A 25,582-nucleotide genomic window follows, 5' to 3' on the forward strand; every position below is an offset into this window, starting at 1 on the left:
TATGTGGCATAGAATAAATCCAGTGCCCTTTTCTTTACCTGTTTTCCCCAGTATGGGCAATGAATTCCCAATTCTGTTGTGAATTTTTTTATGAAAAGCATAAAGGAGGGAATGTGTGTTGATACATTCTCAGTCTGAGACACAGTCATAGGCACATAGGCACATAGCACAAAGTGAAACACCATATAGCAGTGCTATATTTTACTTATCTAGAGAAATGTGATATTTTATATGAGCATATTTTCCAAATAAATAAAGATCATATTTAATATAAATTCTAGTTTATTTAAATTGTATAAAAATAGATTTGATACTCTCCTTGTATTACTTATTTCTTGTAGTTACTCAGTGCCATCATTAGGATTTTGTGTTCTAAACAGTGATGTCCTTAGAGGCCTTGGTATGTTTCATCATTTATCTCTTCATTGTCTGTTCCCTGCTCTCATCCCAATCCATCTGCAGTATCCCAGTAGAAATTGCCAGAGCAAAGCCAGCTACTAAGTTTGTTGAGTCAGAATGCTGTTGCTTTAGTATGCATCAGAGTCACATTGGGGGCTGTCTGAGTGCTGAGGCCACTTTCATAACTTCTACCTCAGTAGGTCAGGGGTGAGGTCTAAAAAATGCATTTCTTGGCTAATCCTCCACCTTTGGCACCGGAATCCCACATGGGCGCCGGGTTCTAGTCCCGGTTGCTCCTCTTCCGGTCCAGCTCTCTGCTGTGGCCCAGGAGTGCAGTGGAGGATGGCCCAAGTGCTTGGGCCCTGCACCCGCATGGGAGACCAGGAGGAAGCACCTGGCTCCTGGCTTCGGATCAGCGCGGTGCGCCGGCCGCAGCAACCATTGGGGGGTGAACCAACAGAAGGAAGACCTTTCTCTGTCTCTCTCTCTGTCTATAACTCTACCTGTTAAATAAATAAATAAAAAATCTTTAAAAAAAATGCATTTCTGACCTATGCCCAGGTTACACTGATGCTGCTTATCCAAGAACCAAAACTATTGATATTCACTGAAATGTCTTAGTGGATGTTTTCTTTCTTCAAGGTATATGAGTTCCTTTTTTTTTCCCCTGAATACTGAGTACGTTCAAGCTGTAAGAGGTGCCTTTTAGTTCTTAGGTGCAGGATTTCACTAATAAACCTTATATAGATAAGAGAATGTACTCTCTCTCCCTCTCTCTCTCTCTCTCTCTCTCTCTCATATATATATATATATATATATACACACACACACACACACACACACACACATATATATATATATGATTTGTGAAATAACATATTCCCTCTCAGCCTTTTTTCCCTCCAAACAAGTGTTTCCATAGTGTATGTTGCACTACAAAATAATCCTTTTTTTCTGTATTCTAGACTCTAGAATCCTTGTGTGTGAGTATACCTAAATACATATAATTGGGAGGCATGATACAGGAGAGTCATAATTATTCAATCCCAGAACCAAAATGTAGGCATAGACATTGTTTGAAATGTTCTCATTCTCTGCCTTGTTTGGAGTTACATGTGTTCATCATAAAGGAGAATATAGCTAATCATGTCATGATTAGACTGAAATTTCATTGGTTATTTAATTTTTTCTCCCATATAAATGTGTATATTTGTATATCATTTTGCTTTAAATGCTTTATAAATGAATTTCTAATAAAAATAAATTATGTTTTAAAGAATTGTCCTATTGGTCTGACAGCTTACGTGGCTAATGCTGTTACACATTATCATCTGTAAACTGTGCCATTTTTTTCCCCATCAGCTATTCCCACGAAGGTGTACATGGTTGTATGTAATGAACAATTGCTTGCTATCAATATCTGGTGAGTCTTCTAATTTTTAAATACTTTACACTTATGACTACTTATTATTGGCTTTTTTGGTCATATTTTTGTTTTTTTCTACAGGTAAAGCTTCTCAACTTTATTCCCATAATTTACCAGGGCTTTTTGATTATGCAAGACAAATGCAAAAGTTACCTGTTGCTATTCCAGCACACAAACTCCCTGACAGAATATTGCCAAGGTAACTGTACATTTGATTCGGTTTTCACTCTGAGAGATCAGATGTTAATAATTCACTCTAATAAATGCTTATACTGTAGAAAGTGAAAAAGCATTCAGTTGGAATTAATAAAAATCAGGTATAATGAAAAACTCCTAAGTAAAATGTTTTAACAGGAGCTTATTTATCATCATCCTGTTGTTTTAAAATTCTTCTACTTTGTACTTTCCAATTACATCAAACATTTTCTCTATGAATTTTAAATTCTGTTTATCTATAAAGTTAAGATTAATTTTCTGCATTTTCAGTAGGTTTACATCACATATACTGCCTTTGCTTTTGACATATTTGTGTTAATTTAAATAAAATAGATTTTTTCCTACAGTTTCTAAATGTTTTTGCATTAAGAAATAATTATCTAGAAATTGCTGTGTTTTGCTTTTCTACTTTCAGGAGTTAATTATACTGTGTTCTTCCTTTTGTTTATTATAAGACCTCATAATGTTGCCATTATTTTATAAGATTAATTGTGAAGTAAATAATGTAAAACCTCAGCTTTCAAGTACCTTCATAATCTGTTGTTCTCCATTTACAGTATAGCTAAGATTTGCCCCTCTTTAAAATTTAACCTTGAAATCTCTGAAAATTAACCTTCTAGATCAAAATCATTTAAAAATATACTAGACATGTTTGTCTTCTTAAATAAGATTATATTGAATTTAACTTGATCTTTTTTGATTATTGAGAGTTGTAACCATGAACACGATTGTATTTGCACTCTAGTACCTGTAGTTGGAGTTAAGCGTGTTTCCCCTATAACTAGCCCTGGCACTAGAGCTTGGGAAGTTTTTGTTTCTTTCCATAGGATTTATCTTCCCTTTTTCCCCCCAGTTGCCACTTTGTGCTGCTGTTTGTCTGCCTACATATGGCACCCTCCTCCATCCAACTTTCCAACCTATAGACCTGGAAACTGACCACCAAGTTTTCAAGTGTATAGAAGAAATACAAAGAGTATCATCAGGAATATAAGGCACTAGATTTCAGTACATTCACTTTTTCTATCTTTTTGTCAAAATAGATAAATTTTAATATTTTTAGCTGTGTTCTTCAGATTTTACTAAATATATGAGATATGCACAAAGCATCACCAAGTATAGATGGAACAAAATGGACTATGCTTTTTGCCTCTTCCTTTGAAGGAGCTTCCATATAGTAAGATTTTTGCCTCTAAAGCTGTTTCACCTTGAGTTACTATTCATGGAACATATTAAACTCAATCTTTGTTTTGAATACCCACAATTTTGTCCTTCCCACTTTCTTCAGTCTCATTACCTGTAAAATATACTCTTAATTCTCTAATGTAATTGCAGGAAACCTGAAAACCCTTTTAGCATGATAATATTTTATAGATGTATCAGTCCTTTTTCTTTCTTTTTTATTTATTTGAAAAAGTTACAGAGAGAGGTAGAGACAGAGAGAGAGGTCTTCCATCTGCTGATTCACTCCCCAGATGGCCGCAACGGCTGGAGCTACGTCGATCCGAAGCCAGGAACCAGGAGTTTCCTCTGGGTCTCCCACATGGCTGCAGGGTCCCAAGGACTTGGGCCATCTTCCACCTCTTTCCCAGGCCATAGCAGAGAGCTGGATTGGAAGAGGAGCAGCCGGGACTAGAACCAGTACCCATATGGGATGCCAGTGCTTCAGGCCAGGGCATTAACCCACTGTGCCATAGCACCAGCCCCAGTCCTTTTTCTTTTACCATACAGTAAACACAGCTTAAACTTCCTTTGACTGGACACCTTATTCTCAGGTAGGAGAATCATACTCGTTAACTGAGTTCTTTAGCACAGCAACAGCTTTAGCATCCAGATTGACTTGAATTAAAACTTATTCTTTCACTGAACTAGGTATGGGACCTTGGATAAATTACACAATCTGTCCTAGTATATTCTTCCATAATAGGGCTGGTATACTCTTCCTGCAGAGTTGTTTTTGAAAATGATAAATGTTGAGGCCACGTTGTGGAGCAGTGGGTTGGGCCTGTACTGGCAGCGCTGACAATCTGTATGAACACTGGTTCAAGTCCTGACTGCTCCACATCCAATTCAGCTCACGCTAATGCACCTGGGAAGGCAGGAAAAGATGATCCAAGTGCTTAGCCGCTGCCATGCACGTGGGAGACCTCGATAGAGTTCCAGGCTCCTGGCTTTAGGCTGACCCAGCCCCAGCCATTACAGCCATTTGGGAAGAAAACCAGCAGATGAAATATCTCCGTATCTCTCTCCTCAACCTCCTTCCCACCTCCCTCAGCCCCATAACTCTTCTTTCCAAATAGCTAAGCAAAATAATAAGTTTTATACATAAAGAACCTACCTTGGGTTCTTGCACCTTCTAGGCTCTCAAAAGATATATTGTTATCATTATTAGGCACAGTAAATCGAACTGTAGCGTACCTTAAAATACCCCTATTGGATATGTTAGGAATGTTGATTGGTTAACTTAGGATTCCAGTTGACTGAGTGCTAATAAATTGTATTCCCTTTCTGAAAATCATGACTAAAACTAAGACAAGTCTGTAGTTTACTTTAAAACATTAATTAAGTTATTATTAACATTTCATTGTACTGCCTGCAGCTCTATTTTTAATATTTTTATTGTTGTTAATTCTAAGCCACCCTTGATTTTGATTTTTTTGTCATGTAGTGTTTTGTTGTTGTTGTTGTTGCTGTTTTGTTTTTTTTTTTTTTTTTTTTTTTTGACAGGCAGAGCGGATAGTGAGAGAGAGAGACAGAGAGAAAGGTCTTCCTTTTTGCCGTTGGTTCACCCTCCAATGGCCGCCACGGCTGGCGCGCTGTGGCCAGTGCACCGCACTGATAAGGCAGGAGCCAGGTGCTTCTCCTGGTCTCCCATGGGGTGCAGGGCCCAAGCACTTGGGCCATCCTCCACTGCACTCCCTGGCCACAGCAGAGAGCTGGCCTGGAAGAGGGGCAACCGGGAAAGAATCTGGCGCCCCGACTGGGACTAGAACCCGGTGTGCTGGCGCCGCTAGGTGGAGGATTAGCCTATTGAGCCGCGGCGCCGGCCCATGTAGTATTTTCTTATTAGAAACTAGCCATCAGTCAATCCTCCTGGTTTTGACCTTTTCAGTAATTTAACCCCTGGCATAGTTTTGGGAGCCAGGGGACACAGTTGTGGATCAGGAGTATTAAACTTGTTGCCAATGGAACTCTATCAGGATTTTGGTTCAGATTTTTTTTTTTAAGAATTTTTTTTTGTTTTTTGTTGTTGTTGTTGTTTTTATTTATTTATTTATTTATTTATTTATTTTGACAGGCAGAGTGGACAGTGAGAGAGAGAGACAGAGAGAAAGGTCTTCCTTTGCTGTTGGTTCACCCTCCAATGGCCGCCGCGGCCGGCGCGCTGCCGCTGGCGCACCGCGCTGATCCGATGCCAGGAGCCAGGAGCCAGGTGCTTTTCCTGGTCTCCCATGGGGTGCAGGGCCCAAGCACCTGGGCCATCCTCCACTGCACTCCCTGGCCACAGCAGAGAGCTGGCCTGGAAGAGGGGCAACCAGGTCAGAATCCGGCGCCCCAACCGGGACTAGAACCCGGTGTGCCGGCGCCGCTAGGCGGAGGATTAGCCTAGTGAGCCGCGGCGCCGGCCCCAGATTTTTTTTTAAACTAAAAACCAGTTTAGTTTAAAGCAGTTTGATTATTGCTGAGGGAAATATTCATTTTGTTTTAAGCTGTGTGAAACCTCCAGTGTTTATGAATGGGGTTTTTTAAAGTTAGTCAAGGGGACCAAAATGAAACATTTTGACTGGAAATTTGAAATCTGTATATTCTAGATTGTCATTGTAGTCATGTGGTTCCTTGGCATCTGGATAATTTCTATATCATTGTTTAGGTACAATAGTATAGTATCAGGAAACTTAATTCCCACAAATAAATACAAATGGTAACAGTTTTTAACAGCTTACCTTGCAAACTCAGAATACATTTCATTTAAATTGACCCAGACACATAAATGAAAAATAGATTTTTTTAAGTTGAGTCACTATGAACATTAGAGTCAGAGGTTGACACTAGGATAGAGTTTTTCCTTCCTAAATTGCTAATTATAGCACCTCGAGAACAAATCTCAGCCTCGAAACGTCACAGAACATATGATGTTCTGTGTAAATTCAGTAAATGTTAGCTATAATTATTATAGGTACTGGTAGTGGGCATTGTGGTACAGTGGGTTAGACTGCCACTGGAAATACTCACATCCCATTTCCAAGTGCTTTTTTTTTTCCTGGGTCTGCTTCTGATCCAGCATCCCATTAATGGATCCAGGGAGGCAGCAGATGGTGAGTCAAAGGATTGGGCCACTGACACTCACATAGGAGACTCAGATTGGAGTTCAGGCTCCTGACTTTGGCATTGCCCAGCCTGACTGTTAGGGGCATTCGGAGAGTAAATCAACCCATGGAAGATCTATCTCTCCCTCTTCTTTCTCTCTCTCTGTCACCCTGCCTTTCAAGTAGATGAACATAAACATTTTTAAAAGTGCACAGAAAAATTTTTTTCAATATTACAGATTTTCATAAATATAAAATTAATAGTTAATAATTAAATTTGGTGATTCCACAATATTGTTCATTGGTTGTTCGTTGCCAATTGAACATTTACAGGAAACATCTGTTGAGAAGATTCTTATGAGTCTGTTTGGAATTCTGTTGAATGTCACACATGTACAATTACAGTGCTTTTTTTTTAAAGATCATTGTAGAGTACTGACATCTAATCTTTGGCACATTTGAAAGCTTAAATTTATTTGTACAGAAATGAAGCTGTTTTAAGGTCTCTACAACTTGGAGCAACAGCAATCTCCATTATATTAACTTTAATTATTTTTAAAAATTGGTTGGTTGTGTATTTTTTATTGTAGATTCAGAAAATAAATAATTACTTTATGAAAATTGTGATCATGGTGTTTTACCTGTTATATTTGAATCATGCTTGTGGAACACCTAAAGTACATTTGCTGTGTCCTACTTTCCCTGAGTAGAGAAATAAGGATGTCTAGAAAGAAGTTCTTAACAAATTGTAATAGAAGAACTTTTGATATAGCTTAAATGTATTATATATGCTAAAAATATCTTTCCCCAGTTTTTGCCTTCTCTTTTCATGTTCTCAGTAGTATCTCTCAGTAAGCCAGAGTTGCTGATTCAGCAAACTGAATGCCATGTGTAGTTGGAGGTACTGGGGGTGCACCGCAAAGTGCATTAAAGTGTCAAGGTTTATCAGTATTTTCTTGTATGACTTGTTCTTACTTTTTTAAATTCCCAAGATCATATTCTCCTAGATCCCAAAAATTTTATAGGGTTTTTTTTTTCATATTTAAACCCTTAATCCATTTGGAATTGATGGGAGAATAAGGTCTAATTTATTCTTGTTTTTCAGAGATGACCAGTTGTCAGCCCCAATTTTTGATTTCATCCTTTCCCTACTGCCCTGTAGCAGCACCTTTACCTTATGCTGTTTGCCAACATAAATTTTACACTCATTTTCATTGACTTTCAGGAAATTTGCTGTATCAGCAAAAATCCCTGAAACCAAGTGGTGTCAGAAGTGCTGTGTTGGTAAGTGAAGTGTAACAGGTGGCTCTCCTGTGTTGCAGAGTGATCAAGGCTCATTTGAAATGTGGTATACAACAGCACTACCCAGGGCATCCTGCCATCACTGTTCATGCTTCTCCCTTAAGTAAAACAAACTTACTGACCATTCCACCTCAGTGTAGGCTAAGCTTGATATGGCAGCTTGCATATCACAGGTGTTCGGCAGATAATTTATTGATTGGCTACATGCAGACTGGGTCAATGACTCTTTTTTATCAGAACGCTTTTGCCACCCCATGTCCCCGATGGGTTCCACTACTGACCATCCTTCACCACTCTGCTTGGTGGGACTGCGTGCATTCTTTCAGCTGTATTTCTGTGCCTCTGATAGGTGACATCTTGTGCTCGTCATGTGAAGGTTATAGTCTCCCTGCTCGCATTCCCCCAGCCTAAGTTCCTCCCCTACTCACATATCAAGTAGCTATTCTGTTTGTACAGCAGAAACAGTGTTTTTGCTTCTCTTAAACTACCAGTTCATGACAGGGCAGATAAGTAGACCCGAATCACTGCGGCACAAGGTATAATGCAGAAAAACTGCACACATTGGGCTTGACCTCAAAAGAAGATAGATTTTTAAATATGATTAGTTGGAGAGATTATTTCAAAGACAGGAAATGACAGAACAAACATTTGAATACAAAAAAATCATTAAGCTTACATAGTAAATGCTGAATATTCCAGTTTAGCTGGATACAGGTTGTAGAGAATGGTAGATTAGATTGGAGATAGAGCATGAGAGGCCTCATGGGAGCATGAATTATTTACTGTACAGTAAGGAGAAGGTCCTGACCTAAAGTAGGAGCCATGAAAAAAGAAAGGAAGAGAAAACTTCAGAGATGACTGAGGTCTTGCACTCGGAAGACTGACAGAATGCCAGTGCTATTTATTATAGGAAGCAAGAAGAGCAGCTGAGTTAGACCTAGTGGTTTGAGTCACTGTTGGAATATCCAGCAAGCTGACACGCTCTGCTGGGGGAGAAAAGTGGCCCAGATTTACTTGAAACTTAATTTCCTGTGGACATTTCTGTTTGCCTTGGCTAGGTGATGTTGCTGTTGACTTCATCTCTGCTGTTTAAATATTTCAAATGTAGGTGAAGTTCATAGATTTTATGGCTAATAACTTTTTTACAGTTCAATTTTTAACATTTATTTATTTATTTGAAAGAGTTAGAGAGAGACAGACAGACAGAGATCCTCCATCTGCTGGTTCACTCCCCAAATGGCCACAACAGCCGGAGCTGGGTCAGTTCAGAGCCAGGAGCTTCATCCATGTGGGTGCCAAGGCCCAAACACTTGGGCCATTCTTTGCTGTTTTCCCAGGAACATTATCAGGGAGCTGGATCAGAAGTGGAACTTGTACCAGCACCCATAGAAATGCCAGCATCACAGGCGGCAGCTTTACCTACTTTGCCACAACACAAGCCCCTATGATTTAATTTTTTTCTTTGTTTTGAATATGTTACTTTATATCTTAACCAGAAGAAAAATCCAAAATCTGAGGAAATTTAGTTTCATGATATATGCTTCATTATATGTAAAATACATCTGTATTTTAAGATTTGATTTATGCCTATAATGTTTTCTAGTAATCATAAAAGTTTAATAAAAAGAGATGAAATGGGACCAGTGTAATGGCACAGTAGGTTAAGCCACCTGCAACACCAGCATCCTATATCTGACTGCTGCTCCACTTCCTGTCTGGTTTCCTGCTAATGTGCCTGGGAAGGCAGCAAAAAATGGCCAAAGTGCTTGACTCCCTGCCACCCATGTGGGACACCTGGATGGAATTCCAGACTCCCAACTTCAACCTGGGCCCAGACCCGGCTGTTGCAGCTATTTGGAGTATGAACCAGCAGGTGAAAGATCTCTCTCTCTCTGTGTCTCTCCCTCTCTCTGTCTGTCACTTTGCCTTTCAAATAGATATGTCTTTTTAAAAGAGAAGAGATGGACCAGTGTTACATTTTTAGTAGAACCAAAGCATTGTTGACTCTGACCTTTACTAACCGAAAACACCCTGTGAACCACCTGAATGTCTAGTGTGCTATCAGTTTAAGAGCTTCTCCCCGGGTTTACTTTGACCTTTTTTGCAAGATGTTGCCTCAGCTAATTTCACTGCTAAAGTAAGACTCAGAAACCTTCCTGTCCTCCAACTCTGTAACAGCTGTCTAATTCAGCTTGGTAACAAAATCCTCTAAGTGATGAGGGCATTTCCTGCTGTTACCTGAAATTGAACTGACAGCCAGCTTTTGATTTTTTATTTTGAGCATGCAACTATTAATGTAAAGACTGTTTTATCAGAGAACTCATGTTTACTTTTTTTTTTTGCCTTGACAGTGAGAAACCCTTACACAGGTCATAAATATCTATGTGGGGCACTCCAAACTAGCATTGTTCTATTAGAATGGGTTGAACCAATGCAGAAGTTTATGTTAATTAAGGTAAGCGTGAAAGTCAGTCTATAACATTCCAAATGTGAAAGCTTAATTGCCAACTTTGGTTCTTTATAAAAACACTTTTTTCAGTTAATCCTTGATTTAATGGTTTTGAGTGTTATGGGAGGATGATAACAACCTGACCAATTGTAAGGAACTGAACTGACCTGATAAAAGTTTTGAAAGAAACTAGAGAAATATTTCAAAGGCATAGGAGGTGAAAATAGAGTGTCTCACATATGTAGCCTGATGTCAAAGACAGGGTGCTAAAAGATGATTGAGGTGTTGATTTGAATGTATTCTCTGGTTGACTTACTCCCTTTCTGCAGAGAAACGACCTATAGGTTGGTGTCTGGCCCAAGAGTACAACCATCTGGATAATCATTATAGTAAGGGGAAAATGATTTGTTTGAGTTATTTAAATTTCTTTAGAATATTTAATTAATATGCTTTACAATATTTAATATTACTCAGCCACAGCTTAAAAAGCTAGCTTTTAAAATGCATAAAATGCAGACTCAGTTATATCAAGGAAATCCCAAATGAATTTTTAAAAGTTATTTTTTTCTTTGCTATTGTGTATGGATTAAGTAACCTTATTTTGTACATTTGATCTCTCAGTAGAAATTAAAGTCAGACCCTAACTGGAGTAGGAGTCTTCATATATTTTATAATATTGAATTAGAATATAATTTAAATATTGAATTTAAAGTACTGACTTCCTATTACTTAAAAATCTTAAAAGCAATTAAGAAACATATATTTTTCCCATGATTCAAGAATTTGAAACTCTATGAGATAGTAATTGTCAGGTAAATCCACTGAAACAAAAATTCTTTAAATTGAAAACTGAGGGGAAAATAACCTCACAAATTTCCTAAAGCCAGAATTTCTGAATACAGCCCATTTGTGACAACAGTTGTTTTGTTCTCAGCTTCTCTTTGTTCTTACTTATTTAACAGAGGATATTTTATCCTAGGTAGAGTGGTAAAGTCTACAGTTTGGGGTTTCTGTAGCCCTGTCCTTTCCTATCTTCTTCCTTTTTTCTTACTCTGTGTTGGATATGATCTTCCTATCATTCCTAACTCTATAAAATGAAAAAGTTTCATCAGATCTGTTATTCATGTATATCATATATACTGAAAGACTGATGTAGTCGTAATATGAATGAATTTTATGTGTTATCTGTAATGTTAAATTTATGCTAAAATATGATGAAAAACTTTTTTCCAAATTTGAAGAATTTTAGGTAATCATGTAGAAGGGAATATATACTTTCAAGACATGGGAAACTTAGACTACCCATGCATGGGGCTTCGGCTTCTTCTCCAGGCCTATCAGCATTCTGGTCGTAGGCGGAATGATGTAGCCTGCCTGAAACCAGTGAGATGCATTACCAGCCTTCTGGGTAGTGGACTTCCTGTACGGTTCTATTTGCAGAGCTTTTTCAAGACTTCCCACTCTTCCTGAGCTATGAGGCCTTACTTACCTTTACCTCCCTTAATTCTAACAGCTTTCCTTTCTGTGTCTGTTGGCTCAGAGATTTCCGGATGTGTATTTTGTTTCTGTATTGGACATTATTTCAATTAATGTCTGTATAACACTATCAGATGTATTCTAAGGCATTCTTATGCTTTCTGTATTCTTCCATTCGCTTAATAACATTTTGGACAGTTTTTGCTTCATTGGAGACTACATTTCATCATAAATAAAAATTAAAGATGAAAGCTGTTCCCAGCCAACATTGTATATTTGTGACAGGCAAGCATAGTGCTGTATACTAGAGACCACCATGAATATAGTGTGGTCCCTACCCTCAAGGACTAATACCATTAAATGGACTTAAAACTGTTAGATGGGAATCTTCTGTTAGTGACTTAAACATACGGCTTAGTTATTACTGGAAACTAAATTAAATAATAGAGGTAGTAAAAAATTATATACTGACAAAAAAAATTTGAGAAATAAAAGCATTGTTTTCTTTCTGTTGAATGATTACCACATTTCAAAGAGAATTTTTTAAATTATTGCCTCATATGACCACATTGGATCTTCCAGCACTTTCAAACTACTTGTTATGATTATCCCTGTTTCACCTTTTGACCTTTAGAATTTACAAGTTGCAAGATTAAAAATAAAATCTAGGCGGACATTGTAGCACAGCTGGCTAAGCTACCACTTACCATATCAGAGTTCTTAGTTCAAGACCCGCTACTCTACTTCTGATCCAGCTTCTTGCTTCCTGGGAGGAAGCAGATGATGGCTCAAATGCTTGAGTGTTTGCCACCCACACAGTAATTCTGGATGGAGTTCCTGGCTCCTGGCTTCACCCTGGTCCAGAACTAGCTGTTCTGGGCATTTGGGAAATGAACCAGCAGATGGAAGATCTTTCTCTTCTCCGTCTCATTCTTGTCTTCCCCTCTCTCCCCCTCTCCCATCCTCACTCTGTCACTCTGCCTTTCAAGTAAATAAATAAATCTTTAAAAAAAATTGTTGGGGCCAGCACTGTGGCGTAGCAGGTTAAAGCCACCACCTGCAGTGCCAGCATCCTATATGGGCACTGGTTCAAGACCTGACTGCTCCACTTCCGATCCAGCTCTCTGCTATGGCCTAGGAAAGCAGTGGAGGATGGCCCAAGTCCTTGGGCCCCTGCACCCACATGGGAGACCCAAGGGAAGCTCCTGGCTCCTGGCTTCAGATTGGCGCAGCTCCGGCTGTTGATGCCCTTTGGGGAATGAGCCAGCAGATAGAAGACTTCTCTCTCTCTGCCTCTTCTTCTTTCTCTGTGTAACTCTGACTTTCAAATAAATAAATATATCTTTTTGAAAAATTTCTTCGAAGAAAAATATCTGTTTTATTAAATACTACCAATGGGGCAGGCATTGTTGCAACAGTTAAGATGCCACTTGGGACAGCTGTAAACCATAACAGAGTATCTGGTATGAGTCCCAGCACTGCTTCTGATCCAGCTTCCTGCTAAAGTGCACCCTGGGAAGCAGCAGGTAATCGCTCAAGTGCTTTGGTCCCTTCCACCCATATAGGAGACCTAGGTTGAGGTACAGGCTCCTGGCTTCAGTCTGGCCTAGCCCTAGCTGTTGTTGCAGGCAAATGAGGAGTGACCTAGTGAGTGGAAGATAGCTGTGTCACTGCCTTTCAAACAAAGTGAAAATAAATACTAGCATAACCATTTGGAAATATAGTACAAAAGCTCATTTATAAGCATGACAAAATATATAAGAATGAACTTTACAAAATATATTTGACTGATTTTTTAAAAAATACTTATATATTTGAAAGGCAGAATGGCAAAGAGAGCTCTTCCATGGCTCGTTCACTCCCCAAATGACTGCAACAGCTGGAGCTTGTCCAGGCCGAAACTTGTAGCCGGAACTCCATCCTGGTCTCCCACAAGGGTGGCCGGGGCCAGCACTTGGGCCAGCCTACACTGCTTTCCCAGGTACTTTAGCAGGAACATGGATTAAAATTGGAACAGCTAGGATTCAAACCAGCATTCCGCTATGGGATGCTGCCAAGTGGTGACAACCTGCTACACCACAACAGTGGCCCTGATAACTTTTTTTTTTTTTTTTTTTAATTTAACAGGTAGTTATAGACAGAGAGAGAGACAGAGAGAAAGGTCCTCCTTCCGTTGGTTCACTCCCCAAATGGCTGCTACGGCCGGCGCTGCACCGATCCGAAGCCAGGAGCCAGGTGCTTCTTCCTGGTCTCCTATGTGGGTGCAGGGCCCAAGCACTTGGGCCATCCTCCATTGCCCTCCCGGGCCACAGCAGAGAGCTGGACTGGAAGAGGAGCAACTGGGACTAGAACCCGGCGTCCATATGGGATGCCGGCGCCACAGGCCGAGGATTAGCCAAATGAGCCATGGTGCCGCACCCCCCCCCCCCAATAACATTTTTTTAAAACAACCTTTTCTGTGAAGAAGAACCTCGGAATTCCTCATGCATCTCTTTCTAGTCAGACCTGCCCTCTTACAAAGGAAACACGGAAAGTCTCTACTTTTGTTTCTCTTTCTATTATATAAGCATGTATCCCTAAACATCAGAAATAATTTTACCTGGTTTTCAACAGTAAATAGAATCATATCATGTATATTCCTGTGTCTACCTTTGTGCACCATTATATTTTTGCAATAATTGGATATAGCTATAGTTTGTTCATTTTCATTCCTCTATAACTTTTCCATTTTATCTATTCTACCACTGATAGATATTTGAATTATTTCCCATTTTTAGTTATTCTGAACAGTGCTCTGGGAACATTTTTGATGTATGTGTCTCCTATGCATGTGTACCTATTTTCTCTAGAATGTATACCTAGGGGATTATTGCAGGGATTTCTGTCTTAAGCTTTAATACTGTAATTAACCAGTGTGGTTGTACCAATATGTATGTCACCTGTCAGTTTTGGTTTACTCCTATATGATGCTTGTTATCTTCATTGTTTTTAAGTTTAGCCATTCTGGAAGGTATGCCTAGGATCCGATTGTGGTTTTAGTCCTTGATTACTAATGAATTTAGTGTTCTCAGTCTATTTTCCAAAACCTTCAAAATGTGAATTTATTATCTTTATAACAGTATAAAAATTATTTGAAATTAACTTTGGTTGCATTATAACTGTATAAATTAGCCTCTTGAGGAAAATCACTTGAGGTTAAATTTATTTGTGGCCTTTTCTGTCCACACTTAAAAGAGGCCTATCTCTTGCTAATGAGCATCTCATTTCTCCATGTTTACTCAGTTGACAAAGAAGGCAGAGTATAACTGGAGAAGCGTCAAACTAAGAGACCGGAGTCTGTGCCACATAGGCCAGGGGGAGACTCTGGGTCAGTCACTCAATTCCCGGTATCAGTTTCTAAAAAGAAAGGGTTGGACAGGTGACTTACAAGTGCACTGCCAACATTAATATTCTAAAATTATGTGATTTAAACTTTTAAAATTTCTACATTAGTAAACTTTAATCTTTATAAAGATTCTTCATAATTTAGATTTTTCTGCATACCCTGAGTTTCTATGACAAGAAGCAATCTTATAACTATGTTGTATATGTTTACTTACTAGTATTCTCATAAAATTATTGGCTTTTGTTTAATGTATTTCTGTTTTTTTCCTCTAGCACATAGAATTTCCTATACCATGTCCACTTAGAATGTTTGAAATGCTGGTAGTTCCTGAACAACAATACCCTTTAGTTTGTGTCGGTGTCAGTAGAGGGCGAGACTTCAACCAGGTGGTTCGATTTGAGACTTTCAATCCAAATTCTACCTCTTCATGGTTTACAGAATCAGGTTTGTGATTTTTATGGAATTATTAAGATCAGTGCATATGCTGGTTTTATAGCTCAGTATGCAAAAACTGCATAAGAAACCAATCTTAATTGTTGTTAAACTGGAAAAAAAAGATGATTTGTTTTAAAGTAGCTAGTTGGTTTGACACATTTAACACAGATTGATTTGCAAAGAATTCAAAGAGCATGTACACTAATTTGTTAATTTAGGAATGACTAATCCTCAAAGGCCTATATTTGGTTTACATTAGTAAGCAATTTTATAGGAGTACATCTCTTACCATAAAATGAGATACATACCTGGGTCATTTTATGATTTTTGACAAATGTATGACATAAATATGAAATGTAAAAAAAGTTTATCTCAAAGGACATTACATGTAGGTAAACCTTAAAGTCATAACTGTTGTAAATCTAGTTAGAAATAATTACCAATTAAAGCCCTTTTCTCTCAAATCAGTTTATAGATGCTCAAATATTTGTAATATTCTTGAGATTTTCATTTCATATAGTTTTTTAGAGAATTTCAGATACATCTATAATTATTTAATGCTGTTTATGAATGTGAAAATGAATCTATGAAAAGCATATTAACATAGGAAACATGTACAATATTAGCAACTTAAGGCATGTTAACACAGGAAACGTTTAAAACAAAACCTGGGCACTTAGAAAACTTCATAACTCAGAATTGTCAGTATTTAATGTAAGTTATATGGCATATACCTGAGAACTTAGTACGTAAGTTCATTTGCCCTGCTCCCCAAAAGCCATCACATGATTTTTCCTTTTCTATCACATTCCACGCTTTAACTTAGGAGTGTTGGTAAAAGAAATTACTGAGTGTTTAGCACATGCCAGTAATTCCCAAGCATGAGCATGCGTCAGAATCACCAGCAGACTTCAGAAACATGGCCAGGTCCCAGCGCTAGGTCTGGACTGGGGCCTGTGTAATCTCGCTGTAAATCTCCAGGTGGTACTGATGGTATTGATTGATACACAGGGACCATGCTTTTGAGTACTCTGCTTGTACAAACCTCAGGCTGTTAGAAAAGCTAATTTTAGAAAAGGAAATGCTGCATTATAGAATAGTTTTAGTGTATTTTGTTTCCAGTGTATACCAGTAATTTGTATTCAGGTGCTACCTAGTAACTTTCAAAAAGTGTTTTAAATGGTTTGCAGTTCAGATACAAATTGTAAACAAACAGCTACTTACAGGATATTTGAGGATATTTGAAAATAATCATCTTACATATAATTTATTTCCTTAAGTATTGCTCCACATTGTCAAGTTGTATAGCGATCCTTTCTTCATAGCTGATCACCCTAGTGTTACAGGAAATGTAGTCTCCAAATAATTTGCTTTTTACAAAAATTTGATTATATCTTGAAACCTTCCTATTGTGTTGTAGCAAATAGTAGATCTAAGTAGTGTTTCATAGTAAATAAACTGCATTTAATGCTCACACTTAGAAAACATGACCTTTAAAGGTATTTTTATCTTTATTTTTAAAAGTCTCTATTTATTTTGAAGCCCCTTTTGCTTTTTTGTCTTTAGAAGTATCATTGTAGAGTGCATTGCTGTGCAATAGATCAGAGGTGGGAAACATCCAGCCTGCAGGTCATTTTAGGGCTCACGAAATCATTTGGTCTGGTCCTATCGAGGCAACTACAGGCGAGACTCAACATTCGATAAATCTATGGCAGGCTAAATTGTTTTTTTAATTAATTAATTACTTATTTGAGATGCAGAGTTACAGACAGAAAGGGAGAAGTTAGTAATTTTGTATCGCCTGTAAATGACACGATAAATACCCAAATGACCTTTGGCAGAAAAAAGTTTCCCTAGCTGGTAGGGTTTTATATGAGATGAAATTCTGAACCACTGGTTCCCAAACTCTTACATTGAGATCAGCTGAAATTTAAAACTCCTGATAACTCTGAGTCACATATACACCCAGGTAAAATATATCTTGAGGTGGTAGCCAGGCATCAGTTTTTCTTAAAAATCAGATGAAGCCCATAATTGGGAAATGACTGTTGTAAGAACTTGGGAAAACTTCATTTTCCTTGCTTTCTATCTAATATGTTAAATTGCCTTCTTGAACCAGAGTGGATGGCACAGACATGTTCAGATTCTTAATTTTTACCAGTTGTGTAAGAGCAACTGAGATCCTGCATGGCCTGATTTGCAGAAAGTCTTTTCTGTACCTTTCTCACCCTAGTAGGCTCCCAGGGTCTAAGATAGACACATAGGTCTGAAATACAGTAGTCCTTTGATGTCCTATGACTAGAAACTATGAGAAATAGAAAACAAACAAGGTAAACTGTACATGGCATCACCTCTCCAGGAAGTCTAAGACCAGGAACCAAGGCCACTGTTTAGCAATTCAATTTTGATGCTCATATAAGGCTTTGAATATACTGTATTGAATTTTGCTTCGTAGGAAATCAAATAATTTAGGCATTTTCAGTTTGTAAGAAATTTGCTAAATCATTATAATAAAAATAATGCCTCTTTGCATTTTGGTAGTATTTCATCCTTATGAAAATGTTTCATTTTAACTTATTTGTATTCAGGGTAACTGGTTTGACTTTGATTCATTCATAAATATTTGTTAAATAAATATTGTTCTAGGCACTAGTATATAATCTGATATAAAGCACAGTCCCTAGTCTCTGAACTTGAAATAAGTCAAAAACATAATTTAGAATATTACACTGCCAATTTCAAATAGGAATAAAAATAATGACATTACCAATAGTATTTAGTCACTAACTTTATTATGTTGAGCACTTACATAGTTTAGCACTTGCATCAGTGTTTGTAGTGCAACAAATTACCATCCATTTCAAATTTAGGAATCCTCAGAATTCTTTCTTGTAATATCTGTGTGTTTTAAACATTTCAGTTTTCCGAAGTTTACCAAGCATTGTTTATTTTGTAGATACCCCACAGACGAGTGTTACTCATGTAACCCAGCTGGAGAGAGATACCATCCTTGTGTGCTTAGACTGTAAGTTTTGTTTATGTGTATCTTATTTTAATTAGATTGGTCTTATCTGAGATTCTGACTGATTTTTTTTCCCTCCAGGTTGTATAAAAATAGTAAATCTCCAAGGAAGATTAAAATCTAGCAGAAAATTATCATCGGAACTCACTTTTGATTTCCAGATTGAATCAATAGGTAAATCAAAGTTTTATGTTTTTTTGCATTATGAATTGTGTAAAATAAGTTTTCTGAAATTATATATTATTAAGGACAGGTTTTTTAAGTATAGGATATAATTACTATGAGGTCACTGTCAGCCTTCACTGTTGTACATTCTCTAAAATTGTTTAAACACTATAGTATAAATGTTAATATTTTTCAAAAGAAATAATTAAATACATTCCTTGGGGCCACATTGTGGAGCAGTGGATTGAGCGACCATCTGCAATGCCAGCATCCCATATGAGTGCTGGTTTGAGTCCCGGCTGCTCCACTTCTGATCCAGCTCCCTACTAATAATGTACCTGGGAAAGCAGAGTGGAAAATGGCGCAAGTGCGTGGGTCCCTGCCACCACATTGTGAGATCCAAATGGAGTTGAAGCTCCTGGCTTTGACCTGACCCAACCCAAACTGTTGCAGTCTTATGGAAAGTGAACCAACAGAAGGTTGGTTGGCCTCTCTCTCTCTCTCTCAGTAATTGATTTTAAATAAATAAAATCTTTTTTTTTTTTTTTTTTTAAAGAGAGGTAAAGTTACAGACAGTGAGAGGGAGAAACGAGAGAAAGGTCTTCCATCTGTTGGTTCACTCCCCAATGGCTGCAACGGTCGGAGCTGCACTGATCTGGAGCCAGGAGCCAGGAGCTTCTTCCAGGTCTCCCACGCGGGTGTTGGGGCCCGAGGACTTGGGCCATCTTCTCCTACTTTTCCCAGGCCATAGCAGAGAGCTAGATTGGAAAAGGAGCAGCCAGGACTAGAACCAGTGCCCATATGGGATGCCGGTGCCACAGGCGGAGGATTAACCCGCGCCACGGCACTGGACCCACAAATAAATAAAATCTTTAAAAAAAAAAAAAAACACTTCTCACAACATGTGTATGCATCACATGTCCTCCAGCCTTCTATAGAGCTTGCCTATCACAACTTAAAAAATTAGGACTTAGTATATTGCTTTTCTATCTGCTGATCAGAGAATATGAAATTTACTTTTTGGATTTGTCATGTTTTACTTGATAAGAGTTTTTTTCTGAAAGATGATTTTTGACAGAATCAATATTCCAAAGTGATTATATTCAGGAAAAATACAGTGAAAATTATATACGATGGTTCTGGTAAAAAGAATGATAAGTGTTTACACAATTTTTCTAGATCAGTAAAATAAATTTCTTGATCAGTAAAATAAAATTATTTGCATGTTTACATGTTGACAGAGGGTACACCAAGAATAGACAGTTCATTTGTCTTATTCCTGATCCTATTTTCCTCTTTCCCCCAACCAGAATTCCTCTCCCCCAACAATGATGATGATAATAAATCACTTTTAAGGGACTGCTAGTCTAGATGTAAAATTGAAATTCCTACTTCAAAAAACATGACCAGGGTCAGAAAGCAAGATCACAACAGAATCTCAAAGCAGTATGCAGGCCTGAAGCCAATAGGCCTGCTGGCCTCCAGGTATAGAAATAGACCAGATAGTGCCTGCACTGTGGTATAGAAGGTTAAGCCACCCCCTACAGTGCCAGCATTCCATATGGGCACCAGGCTGCTCTATTTCCGATCCAGCTCCCTGAGAATACAGCAGAAGATGACCCAAGTGCTTGGGCCTCTGCACCCACATGGGAGATCCAGAAGCAACCCCTGGCTCGTGGCTTCAGACCAGCCCAGCTCTGGCCATTGCAGCCATTTAGTGAGTGATCCAGCCGATGGAAGATCTCTCTCTCTCCCCCTCTCTCTGTAACTCTGCTTTTGAAATAAATAAACCTTAAAAAAGAGAAAGAAAGGAAGGAAGGAAGGAAGGAAGGAAGGAAGGAAGGAAGGAAGGAAGGAAGGAAGGAAGGAAGGAAAGAAGGAAAGAAAGAAGGAAGGAAGGAAAGAAGGAAGGAAGGAGAGAAAGAGAGAGAGAGAGAGAAAGAAAGAAAGAAAGAAAGAAAGAAAGAGAGAGAGAGAAAGACAGAAATAAAGAAAGACAGAAAGACAGAAAGACAGAAAGACAGAAAGACAGAAAGACAGAAAGACAGAAAGACAGAAAGAAAGAAAGAAAGAAAGAAAGAAAGAAAGAAAGAAAGAAAGAAAGAAAGACCGACCAGAGCTGCTGGCTGACAAAAAAAGACTAAAAGTGTCCCACAGGAGATGGGGAACCGCAGCCATTATTGTGGCTATAAGGACCTTGGTAATTAAGCGTGATAATTTTTTTATAGCTGACTTTTTTCCAACTTAAAGGAAGAAGACCTAAAGTTGTACTTATGAAATTTGTATTCCCTTAAAAAATAAATTAAATAAAACGCACCAAAAACAAAAAAAAAAAAAGAGAGGAGATAATCCCTATCTATACCAACTGTTTCAGATGGTAGACAGAAGGAATTCTGAACAAACCAGTGTTTAAGGCTTGATAGAATCAAACAAAGTCAGTACAGAAAATAAAAATTACCTTATGAAAAGAGATATTTAAAAACTAAATAAAGGGATAAACACTTGTTGCAGTAGTTTAAGTCACTACTTGGGACAATGGCATCCCATATGGGAATGCCTGTTTCTAGTCCTGCTCACCCTGCTTCACATCAGATTTCAGCTTCCTCCTGATGTGCACCCTAGGATGCACCAGGTGATGGTTCAGGTACTTAAATCCTATGTGGACATGCATGTTTTGTGTCCTGCCTGCTCCCTATCGATCCGACTCTGCTGGAAAAACAGTGGAAGATGGCCCAAGTGCTTGGGCCCCTGCACCCACATGAGAAACCCGGAAGAAGTTCTGGCTCCTGGCTTCGGACTGGTCCAGCCCCAGCCATTGCAGCCATTTGGGGAGTGAACCAGTGGATGGAAGACCTCTCTCTGTCTCTCCCTCTATAACTCTGCCTTTCAAATAAATATATAAAATCTTTAAAAAAAAAAAAAAAAGAAAAGAAAACTCTGCAAATAAATTACTAGCACTAATAAGAAAATTCAGAATTGCTAAATATGAACAGCTTTCTTAAATAATCAATGAAAATCATAATAAGAAATAGGAGAAAAGATACTTTTCACAATGGCACTAACTAGGTAAAACCATTTTCTAGGAAATCCCAAGTTGTTGGATGGAAAATCTTTTTCCTCCCAAGGGTCATTTGGATGTTGTATAAAATCATTTGGGGAATTAGCCTGCTCTAGATTTATTGAATTTTGAGTCCTTCTTGGCAGGGCCAGAACAAATGATTTTTCAGGCCTTATACAGCCAGGGCGCCACACGTTCCCCACCCTTGGGTTAAAAGCATGAAAGATGATTTAAATAAATGAAGAACTGTATCGTATGCATAGGTAACAAGATTCAAGATGAAAGATATTAGTTCTTGAGTTAATTCACAAATGCTGTGCATTTGCAGTAAGAATGTCAGCAAAGTGCTTTGTGCCTCTTGATAAGTTTTTCTTAGAATTCACATGGAAGAGTCAAAGACTAAGAAGAGTAAAGTAAATGTTGACAGTTTTCCTACTCAGTATTGAAACTTAGGATAAAGCCATAGTGATTAAGACAGTGTGTATCAACACAGATAAGTTAATAGCAAAGTGGGACAAAAGAGAAGGGCAGAAATAGACCCACATACAAATAGAAGTTTATGACATTATGTATCAGGGGAAAATGATAGGATGTTCAGAAGTAGTGCTGGTGCAACTGATTAGCTGCAGGAAACAAAGTTAGGTATCTTCCTTACAGAACATACACAAAAATATGTATTAATATATAAATATAAAAATCAAGACCAAAACTTGATTTACCCCTTGTCCCAGTAATTCTGCGGTACGTCTTACCTGACAAAATTTTGCAGAATATTCAATAAAATATACAGCAATGTGTATTGCAGCATTGTATATAATAATGTCAATATATACTCTGGTTTTTCTTGAGATCATATAAATCTTTCACCTTTAATAATGTCAATACAAAGTTTATATTGATAATGTAATAAAACATGCATGAGAATGATAAATGCCTCATTTATAATAATGATATCTCAAAGAATAGTGAAAGGCCAGTATGGCATCATGGGAGGAGTATATAAGGGATGCCAGCTGTATTTATTTAAAACAAAAGCAGATATGCCAGAATATTGGGATTTGACCTCTGAGTGGTGGGTACATATATGTTTTTATGATGCTGTTCTATATTTTTGATCTACATTTAAAAATATTTTATCAAAACAAAAATGTCTATTACAAAAAATTTTCAATAATTTTTCATTTTTCTTCCCAAAAATGAATAAACCCTACATAGTATATTTCTTAAGTTCCAAATGTAAAGACACCATACAAGACAGGTAGCTGATACTAGTTATTAATTGAAATATTACTGTATGAGATAGAGGGATGAATGATGCTTATCAGTTGAACTTTTGTACTATTAACAGTAACTGAGCTGTTCTTGCCTGCTAGTTTGCCTGCAAGACAGTGTGCTAGCTTTCTGGAAACATGGGATGCAAGGTAGAAGTTTTAGATCTAATGAGGTAAGAACTCTTTTTTTATTAACATGCAATACTTGGACCTTTTTAATGGAATACTATGTAGTGTTTCAGCACACCTATACAGCATAAATTGATCAAATCAAACAGTTAACATTTCAATTTCCTTACCTTTTCTTCATGCTTTGAGCCTTCCAATTCCTCTCTACCAGCTCTTTATACAGTTTAGAGCACATTATTGGGAACTATAGTCTCACCACTGTTCTGTGGAATACTAAAACCTATTATTTCTGTCTCAGTTTTAGTAACCCATGATCCAGTCTCCCACATTCTTTCCAGCCTCTAGTAATAACTTTTTAAGCTTCAAATCAACTATATTTATACTTCTGTAAATTCTACATATGCAAGAGAACATGTGGTCTTTCCTTGGCTAGCTTATTTCACTTTATTTAAGGACCTACATTTCCATTCATATTAGCTAAAATTGTCAGGATTTCATTCTCTTCTTCTGGCTGAATAATATTCCACTGTATGCATCACATTTTCTGTATCGACTTATCACCAGTGGATACTTGTGATACGTTGGCTCTTGCGAGAAGTACTGCAATGAAAAAGGGGTCAGGTGATCTTTTTGATGTAGTAATGTCACTTCTTTCATATATACACACACACACATACACACACACACACCAGGAGTAGGAAAGCTGGATCATATGGTAGATACGTTTTCAGGTTTCTGAGGAACCTCCGTACTGTTCTCTGTACTGGCTGTACTAATATACATTTCTTCAATAATGGATAAGCATTTCCTTTTCTCCACATCCATGCCAGCATTTGTTATGTTTTATCTTTTTTTGTTAATAGCCTTTCTAACTGAGATAATAGCTCCCTATGATTTTGATCTGAATTTCCCTGATGGCTGGAGACACTGAGCATTTCTTCATATACTTGTTGGCCATTTTTGTTTCTTTTGTGAAATACCTGTTCAGGTCCTCTGCCCATTTCTTAACTGGTTTGTTTGGATTTTGTCATTGAGTTTCTTAGGTTCTTTATATATTCTGGATATTAATCCTCACTAGATGAATAGTTGGCACATATTTTTTTCCCCCATTCTGTCATCGACTCTGTTGTTCCTTTCCTTTGCTTTGCAGAAAATTCTTATTCTAATACAAATCTCATTTATCTAGTTTTGTTCTTGTTGCCTGTGTGCTTTTGGGGTGTTATCCAAAAAATTGTTGCCCATGCCACTGTCTTGAAGTGTTTTCCTGTGTCGTCTTCTACTAGTTTCATATCTTACATTTAGGTCTTTGATCTCTTTGGAGCTGATTTTTATATAGGGTGAGAGGGAAGACTTGTTTCAGTTTTCTCTTCCATATGGATATTTGGTTTCCTGAGCACCGTTGAAGAGATTGTGCTTTCTCCTTTGTATGTTTTTGGCACCTTTATCGAGAATCAGTTGGCTATAGATGTGCAGATTACTTTCTGGCGCTCTGTCTTTTCCAGTTGTCTATGTGTCTGTTTTTATGCCAGTACCATGCTGCTTTTGTCCCAGTAGCTCTATAGTACGTCTTTTTTTTTTTTTTTTTTTGACAGGCAGAGTGGACAGTGAGAGAGACAGAGAGAAAGGTCTTCCTTTGCCGTTGGTTCACCTTCCAATGGCCGCCGTGGCCAGCGCGCTGCGGCCGGCGCACCGTGCTGATCCGATGGCAGGAGCCAGGTACCTATCCTGGTCTCCCATGGGGTGCAGGGCCCAAGCACTTGGGCCATCCTCCACTGCACTCCCTGGCCACAGCAGAGAGCTGGCCTGGAAGAGGGGCAACAGGGACAGAATCCGGCTCCCCGACCAGGACCAGAACCCGGTGTGCTGGCGCCACAAGGATCAGCCTAGTAAGCCGCGGCGCCAGCCTCTATAGTATGTCTTGAAATCAGGTTTTGTGACAGCTCCAGCTTTGTTCTTTCTGTTCAAGATTACTTTGGTTGTTGGGTATCTTTTGTGCTTTCATATTTAAGATTGTTTTTTCTAGTTCTGTGAAGAATGTCATCACTTTGGGTACTATGGAGATTTTAACTTATACTGATTCTTCTATTCAGTGAATGTAAGAAGCCTTTGTATTTTGTGTGTGTGTGTTCTTCAATCACATTCATTGGTGTTCTGTAATTTATATTGTAGAGATCTTTCACATCCATAGTTAAATTTATTTCAAGGTTTTATTTTGGTCTGGTTTTTGTAGCTGTTGTGGATGAGTTTGCTCTTCTGGTTTTTTTCTCAGTGAGTTCACTATTGGCAACTGATTTTTCTCTTCATTCTGTATCCTGCAGCTTTACTAAATTATCAGTCCTAATTGTTTTTTCTATAAATAGATTCATATAATCTGCAACAGAGATAATTTGAATTCCCCCTTTCCTATGTGTTTGCTTTTTTATTTCTTTTTCTTGCTTAATTGCTGTGGCTGGAAGTTCCAGACCTGTATTGAAAAAGAGTGATGAGAATGGGCAATAGACATCCTTGTCTGGTTCCAGATATTTAAAGAAATGCTTGCATCTTT

At 38.0% G+C, this 25,582-nt stretch overlaps 1 protein-coding gene across 3 annotated transcripts in view; it reads left to right on the forward strand.

Moving 5' to 3' along the window:
- MAP4K3 (mitogen-activated protein kinase kinase kinase kinase 3) overlaps nt 1-25,582 on the forward strand; it is a 222,876-nt gene that overhangs the window by 192,486 nt on the left and 4,808 nt on the right. For all 3 annotated transcript variants that reach the window (XM_051842965.2, XM_051842963.2, XM_051842964.2), the window contains 8 exons: nt 1,762-1,822; nt 1,907-2,024; nt 7,571-7,629; nt 9,999-10,102; nt 15,230-15,401; nt 18,349-18,417; nt 18,496-18,588; nt 23,011-23,081. In XM_051842965.2, the coding sequence (XP_051698925.1) occupies nt 1,762-1,822; nt 1,907-2,024; nt 7,571-7,629; nt 9,999-10,102; nt 15,230-15,401; nt 18,349-18,417; nt 18,496-18,588; nt 23,011-23,081 (747 nt within the window). The remainder of the gene's footprint in view (nt 1-1,761; nt 1,823-1,906; nt 2,025-7,570; nt 7,630-9,998; nt 10,103-15,229; nt 15,402-18,348; nt 18,418-18,495; nt 18,589-23,010; nt 23,082-25,582) is intronic.

This window comes from Oryctolagus cuniculus, chromosome 2 (assembly GCF_964237555.1).
Source record: "Oryctolagus cuniculus chromosome 2, mOryCun1.1, whole genome shotgun sequence".
NCBI classification, from domain to species: Eukaryota; Metazoa; Chordata; class Mammalia; order Lagomorpha; family Leporidae; genus Oryctolagus; species Oryctolagus cuniculus.